A 12,773-nucleotide genomic window follows, 5' to 3' on the forward strand; every position below is an offset into this window, starting at 1 on the left:
CCTCTGTAGGTTAGACGACAGCACCCCCTGTAGGTTAGAGCAGGAATTAGTCCCCTGTAGGTTAGAGGACAGCGCCCCCTGTATGTTAGAGCACGAATTTATCCCCTGTAGGTTAGACGACAGCACCCCCTGTAGGTTAGAGCAGGAATTAGTCCCCTGTAGGTTAGAGGACAGCGCCCCCTGTATGTTAGAGCACGAATTTATCCCCTGTAGGTTAGACGACAGCGCCCCCTGTAGGTTAGAGCACGAATTTATCCCCTGTATGTTAGACGACAGCGCCCCCTGTAGGTTAGAGGACAGCGCCCCCTCTAGGTTAGAGCAGGAATTTGTAATTTGATCAGGATGCCGGCGATCGCTCGCCTCGTTCTCAGAGGCATGTGTGTGTAAATTTAGGCAATCCTGCCAGTCTGTTGGTGATCCAACGGGTGGCAGAAACATAAGACATCTATCTGCATAATATGTACTTTATAAAATCTTGATTATGTCTGTACAGGATTATTCTTACATTCCTACCCTAAAAATGGCTGCCTCCTCTGTTTCATCAGCATCGGGATGAGAGAAGAGGAGGATGATGCTCTGCCAGCCACCTCCAAACTCCTCAGGAGCAAGTTTCAAGCCAAGCAGCACCAGCTTCTGTTGTCGGTCGGTGATGGAAAAAACCACTCCACCACGTGCGTCATTCGGTTGCAGAGTTGCAAGTAGTGAGAAGTGTTGAGGAAACGGTGAGGGTATCAGATCATGGATGTCACCGATTACTGCTGCACCGGCTGAGAAACGGTATGCCGGTAGACTATTGTATCCCGTTACGATGACGACTCCTTTTGGGAAAGGCACTTGTAGAACACGAGTCAGGTCATAATGGACACTCGAATCAACTGCAAGAATATTTGAGGGGGGAGGGAGGGAGAGAGAGAGAGAGAATGTAAGTACAGATCAAGCTGAGAAAGAAATTCGTTGTCCTACATAAATGTGTACCTGCACCCTTACCGGTGCAAGCCAAAACTTACCAAGACTCTCTCACACACACACACACACACACACACACACACACACACACACACACACACACACACACACACACACACACACACACATATATATATATACACACACACACACACACACACACACACACACATACAGATATATATATATACACACACACACACACACACACACACACACACACACACACACATATACATATATACACACACACACACATATACACACACATATATACACACACACACATACATACATATACACACACACACACACATACATATATACACACACACACACACATACACACACATACACACACACACACACACATATATATATTATATATATAATTATATATATACACACACACATACACCCACGTCAGTGTAATTTGACCAGTACAATGTGCTCAATGTGGTCCGTCAGGTTAGTTCACAGGTAGGCATTTGCCTTTGAGCTGTCTATCCTGGATTTGATTCCTGACAGGACAATCAATTGTTAGATTGTTGCTTCCTGGGTGAGGAATTTCAGGTGTATGTACTGTGTGTCAGACCGGATGTTAATCCAGGAACTTGTCTGGCAACATTCGTTTTGTTGGTGGACATGAGATATCCGTCGAGTACACGATTATCACGATCACCCTGACCAAATTCCCGCTACTACTGTCTCTCCGAAGTCCAATCTCCAGGTTGGGGCTCTGCGTCCCTCTCAAATCACTCATTACCGTAACAACAACAACATGTGTTTGGGATTGTCTTGTTTATTGCATTTTGGTTTCCAGGTGAACAGCGAAAGCAAAGTCAACAAGGCAGCAGAGACGTCATAGGTCACATTGAGTGGTCATATCAAGGTGATCACATGGTTTTGTCAGAAGTAAGAAATCTTGCTTTCATGCAAAGTTTACAAAAATGAAGGCTTCTTTTGCCTCCATTTGACGGTGAAATTGTCCTTATGACACAATGCAATGTTTCAACCTTCATTCATGGGGACACTTAAAAAACTGTACTTGTTCCCAGGTGAACAATCCCACGAGGCTGCGTAAAGACCATCTTAAAGGCAAACACAAAAACACAAAACATCCATCCGCACGGCCATTTGTATTCAGAAGTCTTATTCTTCTTCCTTATGCTCAACATGACGGAAACAGTGATTAACTAGAACGGCACTCAGTAGAGAGCATACCTCCACCTGCTTGGCCATATCGCTCAATGGTGAAGAATCACTTTTAAAATTCTACTAGCTGGACCCGGATCTTCACCAAAATCGAATCTATTTGTCCTTATCAAACACCCAACTGGTCCACCAAGTTTCGTCGAAATCCGTCCATAACGTTTTGAGATATCCTGCTATGTATCGTTTTTGGCCCAATCTCCCAATGGTGAAGAATCACTTTAAAAATTCTAGTCGCCGAATCCGCATCCGCATCTTCACCAAAATCTAATCATTTCGTTCTTGTCACATACACTACCTCTCTGCAAAATGTCGTCCGAATCGGTCCACAACTTTTTGAGATATCTTGTTCACAGACAAACAAACAGACAGACAGATGAAAAATCGGTCAGAGACCGAGGACTTGCCGGAATGTACTTTTTTATCGGCCATTTTGGACAAATATGGCGGCCGAACCACGTAACCTATGACGTCATCATTATTTATTTTCTAAAATAATTTATTCCTTGATGATGCTCAACAAATTTCATCTTGATCGGATGAAGTTTTGTACTTGTCGAATTATGACGTCATAATGGAGGCACCAATGACATCATCATTAGCATATTTTATTCCCCATGGAGAATTCTTTACAATGAGCCATGCCTCAATTTTTTCTATTCAGCACTTTCGGAGATATAGAGGTGAAAAGTTTTTCCGTTTTTCCAAGATGGCGGCCGAACCCCATGACCGATGACATCATCATTAATTTTTTACTCCACCAGTTTATGCCGACATGGCGCTCAAGAAATTGCATCTTGATCGGATGAAGTTTTGTACTTGTCGAATTATGATGTCATAATGGAGGCACCAATGACATGATCATTAACTATTTTATTGGCGCTGAGGAAGCGCCTTTAGCGATTGACTTCCAGCCAGTGTAACGCTAATTCCTGTCACAGGAATTCTGAGATCATATAAGTGGGCGTGGCAGTTCCTGATTGGTTCGTGTTGGGGAACGCCTTCTCGCTGCCGACGTGACGTAAATTCGCGCACGCGCACTGGTGATTGGCGCTGAGGAAGCGCCTCTAGCGAATGACTTCCAGCCAGTGTAACGCTAATTCCTGTCACAGGAATTCTGAGATCATATAAGTGGGCGTGGCAGTTCCTGATTGGTTCGTGTTGGGGAACGCCTTCTCGCTGCCGACGTGACGTAAATTCGCGCACGCGCACTGGTGAAGCTTACTCGATCTTACTCGATCCCATATTACATGTACTTTCATTGCATACAAATTATACTTCCTCCTAGAAATTCCATGCCCGAACCTCAGCGCAATCCAAGAGGATTCACTTGTTCCCCATGGAGAGTTCTTTACAATGAGCCATGTCTCAATTTTTTCTATTCAGCACTTTCGGAGATATAGAGGTGCAAAGTTTTTCGGTTTTTCCAAGATAGCGGCCGAACCACGTGACCGATGACGTCATCATTATTATTATTTTTCTCCACCAGTTTATGCCGTGATGTCGCTCAAGAAATTGCATCTTGATTGGATGAAGTTTTGTACTTGTCGAATTATCAAATTATGATGTCATAATGGAGGCCTTGGGCCGAGAGAGTTAAAAATTGGGCAGTGTCTATTCCAGTGCAAGACAAATATGTGTGTAAAGTTTGGCGATTCTACGTGCAACGGTGTAGACGTAGTGCAGCGCACAGACAGGCAGACAAACAGACAAACAGACAAACCAACCGATCAACATACTTGCCGGAATCTTTTCCGGAAAGTAACAAACAGACAGACAGGGGTGAAAACGTAACCTCCATCGACCTTCAGTGGCAGAGGTAAAAATACAAAATTAAAATTGATGATTTTATCCAGCCTTGACCTTTGAGACTGAGATCAAAAAAATAATCGGCTTCTTGGTTTTGATTGCTCAACCAATTCTGTGACTTTCTTCAAATTCTTTAAATGTCAAGTCAATCAATTGAAAATTGGCGATTTTACACAACGTTGACCTTTGACCTTTCGATCTAAAAAAAACCAAAAAAAAAATTGGCTTCTACCTTTTGATTGGTGAACCAATTCAAAACCCAATATGCAAAGTCTTAAAATTTCAGGTCAATCGGATGGAAATTCACGATTTTATGCAACCTTGACCTTTGACCTTTTGATATAAAAGAACAATCGGCTTCTATGCAACCTTTGACCTTTTGATATTAAAAAAACAATCGGCTTCTATGCAACCTTTGACCTTTTGATATATAAAAAACAATTGGCTTCTATGCAACCTTTGACCTTTTGATATAAAAAAAAACAATCGGCTTCTATGCAACCTTTGACCTTTTGATATTAAAAAAAAAATCGGCTTCTATGCAACCTTTGACCTTTTGATATTAAAAAACAATCGGCTTCTATGCAACCTTTGACCTTTTGATATATAAAAAACAATTGGCTTCTATGCAACCTTTGACCTTTTGATATATAAAAAAAATCGGCTTCTATGCAACCTTTGACCTTTTGATATTAAAAAACAATCGGCTTCTATGCAACCTTTGACCTTTTGATATTAAAAAACAATCGGCTTCTATGCAACCTTTGACCTTTTGATATTAAAAACAATCGGCTTCTATGCAACCTTTGACCTTTTGATATATAAAAAACAATCGGCTTCTATGCAACCTTTGACCTTTTGATATATAAAAAACAATTGGCTTCTATGCAACCTTTGACCTTTTGATATTTAAAAAAACAATCGGCTTCTATGCAACCTTTGACCTTTTGATATTAAAAAAAACAATCGGCTTCTATGCAACCTTTGCCCTTTTGATATTAATATTTTGATACCTCACACCATCAGAGACTCCTCCTCACTCACCACATTCAAAGCATCACTAAAGACCCAGCTGTTCAACACTGCATTCAACATTCAACCCACAGCATTTAACCCCTGACTATCTCTTCTCCTTCTCCCTCCTTTTGCTTTAAATATTTCCCTATTGATTCTTGTCTTTTTGCAATTGTTGTTTTCATGTATTGTTATGCATTATGTTTGCCACTCTGTCAAAGCGCCTTTGGGCTTCTGGAAAAGCGCTATACAAAATAAATGAATTATTATTATTATTATTATTTAAAAAAACAATCGGCTTCTATGCAACCTTTGACCTTTTGATATTTAAAAAAACAATCGGCTTCTATGCAACCTTTGACCTTTTGATATTTAAAAAAACAATCGGCTTCTATGCAACCTTTGACCTTTGACAGTTTGATCTAAAAATAAAAAACAATCGACTTGTAGCTCTTGATTGGTCAACCAAGTCAGTGTCCCAATGTGCAAATTCTGAAAATTTCAGGGCAATCAGATGAAAATTTATGATTTTATGTGATGCTGACCTTTGACCTTTTAACCAAATTATTAAAATTTGCCTTCTCCATATTATCATAATCAAGCTTTGTTGAAAATTTGATGACAAAACTCAAATGGTAAATTCTAATTTCAGGTCAATTGGATCAAAATTGATGATTTTACGTGATGCTGACCTTTGACCTTTTGACAAAATTATTAATTTGCCTTCTCCGTATTAACATAATAAAGTTTTGGTGAAAATTTGATGATAAACCTCAAATGGTAAAACAAGTTACGGCCCGGACAGACACACAAAAGTGATTGCAAAACGTCGTCTCCTGCTGCGCGGGACGGGCGAAAGAGATTTCGGGTCATGAGAGTCACATGATCATATGCCATGAACATTACTAAGGGATCGTTTGTGAGTATAGATTGCAAGTTACGCAAAACCTGTTTGTGAAAACCCACGAACCGCTGATCGTTTGGGCCTGAATAAAAGTGAACCAACAAAACTCTTGAATTCCAGTTCAAATTGTGTTCCATTCCCAGTGGCATCTAACGAGGAAAACAGCAAAGTGGGAAGTTCGTGGCTAATGTGGCCTCATGCTCACCACTTAACCACCATTCTTGAACTGTTTCAAAAGGTTTTCATCTTAATAATCCAAAATTGCGAAAGGTGTGAAGCAAAAGTTTGTCCTGGCCACCTCTTTCTCTGTCCTCCAGACCTCTCCAGAAACTCCAGGATACACGCGTTCTTCCAGAAACCTTCTCCTGGTTAAACTTCCAAAATCCAGGCTAACTGCACACCTCGACCCTTTTATTCCTTACTTCTCCGTGTATGGAACCAGAGTTGCAGAGGCTGTTCTGTCTACTCTCTTCTTTCCAGGGCTTCAAAGGAAGCAGTGCACCACCACCTCATGTCATCCCCCATCTTGACCCATGATCTTTATTACACCCCATTAACTTTTCCGACCCAACCCTCTTACTTGCTGGTTTGAGCATTTCCTCCCCTCCTCTCTCTCCTATTTTCCTGTTTGTTCATTCCCTTCGTTGTTGGCTGTGCGCAATTGTTTCCCAGCTTCCCCACTATCAGTTCAACCTTGCTCTTCCGTAATCCTCAGTCTGAGAGAGACCAAAAAAAATCACCAGAAAAATCACTAAAAAATCAATTCTAGTCGAGAAACAGTGACCTGAATCAATGGTTGGGAACTCACAATTCAGATTCAAATCTTCTGGTCGATTTTAACAACCAATGCCATTTTTAGATTGCATCCACCTCAGTTCAATCACAACCCAAGGTTTTACCTCCATTTCTGTCTTTAGCATATTTGTCAGGCAAAATTTAAAATGGCAACGGCGATTACATTTGGGAACTAGAATGGCACTCGGTAGAGCGTGTACCTCCGCTAGGCTGAAGTTTACCTTTTGTATCTCACTGATAGGTCAGATCTGCATCCATACCTGCACCAAAATCGAATCGGCTTGTTCTTATTATCTAGCCGACATATCCACCAGGTTTCATCGGAATCCGTCCACAACTTTTCGATATATCGTGCCATATATCGTCTGTGGCCCTATCACTCAATGGTGAATAGTCACTCCAAGAACTCTCATATCCAGATCAGGATCTTCACCAAAATCGATTTAATCTGTCTTTGTCACACACCCAAGCTGTCCACCAGGTTTCGTCCGAATCCGTCCACAACGTTTTGAGATATCCAGCTCACAGACAGACAGACAAACAAACAGGCAGGGGTGAAACATAACTTCCATCCACCTTCGGTGGCGGAGGAAACAAAGCAAGCTTTAAAAGATGCACCATTGGTTTGTAAAGGCCAATGACGCCATACCGCGAATGAGTATGATCGGATCGTACAATATTTTAAAATAGCATAAAATATCAACAAAACCCACTAAAACAAGATATTGTGCGGATTAAAAACTTGCAGAACACAGCAGCCTCAATATAATCAGAAAATCGGAAAATCTGATAATCAGAAAATCAGAAAATTGGAGAATCAGAAAATAGGGAAAATCGGATAATCAGAAAATTGGAAAATCGGAAAATTGGATAATCAGAAAATCGGGAAATCGGAAAATCGGAAAATCAGAAAATCAGAAAAATTGGATATATTGGATAATCAGATCATAGGAAAATCAGAAAATCGGATAATCAGAAAATCGGATAATCAGAAAATCGGAGAAATTGGATAATCAGAAAATCGGAAAATCAGATAATTAGGAAATCGGAAAATCAGAAAATCGGATAATCAGAAAATCGGATAATCAGAAAATCGGATAATCAGAAAATCGGATAATCAGAAAATTGGATAATCAGAAAAATTGGATATATTGGATAATCAGATAATCGGAAAATCGGATAATCAGAAAATCGGATAATCAGAAAATAGGATAATCAAAAAATCAGATAATCGGAAAATAGGATAATCAGAAAATCGGATAATCAGAAAATCAGAAAATCGGATAATCAGAAAATCAGAGAATCGGATAATCAGAAAAATTAGATATATTAGATAATCAGAAAATCTGAAAATTGGATAATCAGAAAATCTGAAAATCGAATAATCAGAAAATCAGAAAATCGGAAAATCGAATAACCAGAAAATCGGAAAATATGAAAATATGAAAATCATGCTTATGGTCAATGGAAACGGCAAGCCTATCGAAAATGCAACTTCCAGATGATTTTCGAAGTTGCAGAAGCTTCCCTGTGATGAATATTACTCGTCAGGAACCTCCTTATTAAAGACCGCCTTAGGAGCAAAGAAGTTACTTTTTATGAACAAAGCTATTCAAAACAACAAACGAGTTATTGAGAAACACGACGATGAAGAATAAGGTCCTGCACCGGCTATTCGAGTGTCCTAAGTAATTGTGGAATGAAGAACTGGGCTTGCTGGAGACGGCAAGTGTCTGTAATTGTATCTGTCTTGGCAGACAAGTGGATGAATGCGTAAAATCAAAAGGAGCGTTGTCGTGGGAAGTAAGGAGAAGCAGACGTTTCGGACATTGACCCTTCATCAGAGCAAAAGAGGTGCTGAAGGAAGGATTAACGATCAAAACGTCAGCTTGTCCTTGCTTCGCATGGCGTTTTTTGTTTAGGCCGAGAAAAATATATTTCCGGTCTCTGGTCAGCGCGCGCTTCGATTTTGACCCTGCGCGTCAACAATGTTTTTTTTTCAAATTTGGTATCGACGTTCGCGTACGGTTCTCCCCTACAAAACTGCGTTTAGTTTGTCCAAATCCAACCAGCCGTTCCAAAGATATGAGTAGTTTTGTGTGCCGTGACGTCATGAATCCAATGAGGAGGTTCCATGTGACGTCATCGTCTGTCACGTGACCGCTTGGGTGGCAAAACATTGCTTCTGCCACCATACGTAATGGCGGCAATTTGAAACTCGTCTCACATATAAATTGCCCCCTACACGATGGTAAAGAGTTGTTGTGCTGTCGGATGTACAGCCCGATTTCATAAGGGATCGGGATCGTCATTCTACCGTTTTCCGGACGACACAACGCTAAAACGGATTCATAGCTGCCTTGACTGCAGCACTCAGGTGATAGTCAGGTTCACTATGTCAATAAATTATATTTCGTTCAAAATCATGGTAGATTAGCAAACCTATATGTCGTGAAAATCAAGCTCAGACACGACTTGACCTCTGGGTAGGTTTAATATCATTTAGATCTGAAGTACATCCTGTAAAAATACATTCATGCAACAGGCATTAAAATCAGAGTATTTCATGAGCAACTAGCAGAGGTACCCGGCTTTGCACGGGAGTGGGAGGAGGAGGGGAGGGGGAAGAGGAGGGGAGGGGAACGGGGGGGAGGGGGGAGGGGGAAGCAGGGGAGGAGGAGGGGAGGGGGAAGAGGAGGGGAGGGGAATGGGGGGGGAGGGGGAAGGGGGGGGAGGGGGGAGGGGAAGGGGGGAGGGAAGGGTGCGGGGGTGCCCAGGGGAAGAAGGGCCCCTCCCCTCCCCCTCCCCCCCCTTTCCCCTCCCCCCCCTCCCCTCCCCCTTCCCCCTCCCCCTCCCCCTTCCCCCTCCCCCTCCCCCCTCCCATCCCCTTCCCCCTCGTTCCCCTCCCCTTCTCTTCCCCCTCCCCTCCTCCTCCCCCTTCACACCAGGGGGGTTGACTCAGCCTATCATCCCACCGAGGTCGGAAGTCGGAACTCATTGTCGTCAAATAAATGTAGCCTGTATGTTTCACTCTTTGTCACATGCCGTTGGTCCCATGTCAATCGGATGAAGTTGAAAAATTAACGTTACGAAGGTTCTCTGGGACGTACTGATTCCGAATAATGAAGTTGAAAAATTAACGTTCCGAAATACGCTAATTACGCTAACAGAAGCGCTGGAGGGAGCACTGCGCTCCCTCCCTTAGATTCCCTCCCTCTTCTGCTAGCGCTAATTACGCGTAACACACTAATTTTAAAACCCGAAGTTTTTTTAATTTTAAGGTGTGCTGTAGTCAGAAGCGCTAGAAGCGCTGCGCTCCCTCCCTTCGAATCCCTCTCTCTTCTGCTAGTGCTAATAATACGCTAATTTTAAAACCCGAAATTTTTTAAATGTTTATGTCTCCGTGACATTCCTGGGACCATCCCGAGTCGAACAGTACTTTCCGCTCGCAAATCCGTCCACGGGTTCTCGAGATCTTAGAGATCGTAGATCAGGATACAGACACAGAGGCCAACTCTACTTTATATATATAGATAGACGGCAGACTCTTGGTTTTTAGAAGCTAATTAGCTGCATTATGATCAGATGTCATAACGCCTAACGGCGGCATAATTTTTTTGTTTCAAGCCAAATAAACATGAAAACAATAAGAAAATGACAAAACAATAACTTTAATAAAACACTCAACGGGATCTGTCCCAAAAATTGTGCGGGAAAGGACGTGATAAAAGCGAAAAATAAATGTCAGAGGGGTGATTCGAACCCCGGACTCTGAAAAGATAAGGCGTCATGCTAACAGCTCGACCACTTCGACCCGTCATTTCCGGAAAGCTATTTGTGAGAGTGACTTGAAACGAAAGATTATTTTACGCGCTGCTGAAAGGTATTTATGCGTTATTATTTATTCGCTAGCAAGTGATTATAAATGTTTATGTCTCCGTGACATTCCTGGGACCATCCCGAGTCGAACAGTACTTTCCGCTCGCAAATCCGTCCACGGGTTCTCGAGATCTTAGAGATTGTAGACCCGAAGTTTTTTTAATTTAAAGGTGTGCTGTAGTCAGAAGCGCTAGAAGCGCTGCGCTCCCTCCCTTCGAATCCCTCTCTCTTCTGCTAGTGCTAATAATACGCTAATTTTAAAACCCGAAATTTTTTTAATGTTTATGTCTCCGTGACATTCCTGGGACCATCCCGAGTCGAACAGTACTTTCCGCTCGCAAATCCGTCCACGGGTTCTCGAGATCTTAGAGATCGTAGATACATCAGGATACAGACACAGAGGCCAACTCTACTTTATATATATAGATAGACGGCAGACTCTTGGTTTTTAGAAGCTAATTAGCTGCATTATGATCGGATGTCATAACGCCTAACGGCGGCATAATTTTTTTGTTTCAAGCCAAATAAACATGAAAACAATAAGAAAATGACAAAACAATAACTTTAATAAAACACTCAACGGGATCTGTCCCAAAAATTGTGCGGGAAAGGACGTGATAAAAGCGAAAAATAAATGTCAGAGGGGTGATTCGAACCCCGGACTCTGAAAAGATAAGGCGTCATGCTAACAGCTCGACCACTTCGACCCGTCATTTCCGGAAAGCTATTTGTGAGAGTGACTTGAAACGAAAGATTATTTTACGCGCTGCTGAAAGGTATTTATGCGTTATTATTTATTCGCTAGCAAGTGATTATAAATGTTTATGTCTCCGTGACATTCCTGGGACCATCCCGAGTCGAACAGTACTTTCCGCTCGCAAATCCGTCCACGGGTTCTCGAGATCTTAGAGATTGTAGACCCGAAGTTTTTTTAATTTTAAGGTGTGCTGTAGTCAGAAGCGCTAGAAGCGCTGCGCTCCCTCCCTTCGAATCCCTCTCTCTTCTGCTAGTGCTAATAATACGCTAATTTTAAAACCCGAAATTTTTTAAATGTTTATGTCTCCGTGACATTCCTGGGACCATCCCGAGTCGAACAGTACTTTCCGCTCGCAAATCCGTCCACGGGTTCTCGAGATCTTAGAGATCGTAGATACATCAGGATACAGACACAGAGGCCAACTCTACTTTATATATATAGATGGTCGATTCAATATGGCAATGGTCCAATAGAGAGGACAGTCAGCGCAGCATTTAGGGGCGTACATACCATTCAAACTACAGGACTATGTCACAGTGAGTTCCGCTGGAGTGTCCGTGCGCCCCGGTTGTCCCGGGTCTTATAGACGCCCCTTTTGAAGCGAGCACACCCTGGGTTCACCTTGGTATAATTTTACTACATTCTCCCCGCCGTTAGAACTATACTGCCGCTCGGCAGGTTGCAAGCAAGCATCAGCAATAATCGAATGGGTCACGTCAATCCACGTTAGTCGGTCCACCCGTAGCGGTCGGGGCGGCGAACTTCCCTGCCAGTTCGTGTTCGGAATCTACCGGGCACGGCGTCCCCAAGCCCGGAGTCCCCCGCGTCGGAATAGCCGCCGGAGGTGGGAGTCGGAGGGGGCGCCCCAGCGCCTTCGGGCACGGGAGTGGGGAACGACGGAAGTAACGGTGGTAGTTCCATAGGGGAAGCTTCGGTAGAGTCCATAGACTCGTAGACGGGTTCGTCGATATACCTGTCGTCGTCCCCACATGGGGCGAGATGGCGTACGGAGACAGTAGACTCGCGGCCATCCGCCGTTAACACACGAGCATGCTCGGGATTAGCCTGGAGGACCTGCACCTTGTCAACAAGGGGGTCGTACTTGCTAGCGCGAACCGCTCGTTTGAGATAGGCGGGCCCCGGTTCAGCGAGCCAGCTGGGTAAAGATTGGATACTGCCGGAGCCTCTAGGGTGGTGGAACAGTCGTTCGTGAGGAGTCTGGTTGGTGGCAGTACATAGGAGAGCCCGGATCGAGTTTAGAGCGGCAGGTAGCGACCACGCCCATTTATCGAGGCCTCGGCCGAGGGTCCGGATGCTCAGCATGACGGCCCTCCATATAATCCCATTAAAGCGTTCGATCTGCCCATTCGCTTGGGGCCGGTACGGGGTGGTGTAGCTCGAAGCGACATTATGCTGGAGCAAGTAGCCTCTCACCTC

General features: G+C 43.2%; 1 protein-coding gene across 2 annotated transcripts in view; it reads right to left on the reverse strand.

The window, feature by feature from the left end:
* LOC137434383 (uncharacterized) overlaps window positions 1-12,773 on the reverse strand; it is a 175,722-nt gene that overhangs the window by 149,184 nt on the left and 13,765 nt on the right. For both annotated transcript variants that reach the window (XM_068127326.2, XM_068127325.2), the window contains exon 2: window positions 514-875. In XM_068127326.2, the coding sequence (XP_067983427.2) occupies window positions 514-875 (362 nt within the window). The remainder of the gene's footprint in view (window positions 1-513; window positions 876-12,773) is intronic.

Source organism: Myxine glutinosa, chromosome 10, assembly GCF_964187855.1.
Source record: "Myxine glutinosa chromosome 10, kmMyxGlut1.1, whole genome shotgun sequence".
Lineage (NCBI taxonomy): Eukaryota > Metazoa > Chordata > Myxini > Myxiniformes > Myxinidae > Myxine > Myxine glutinosa.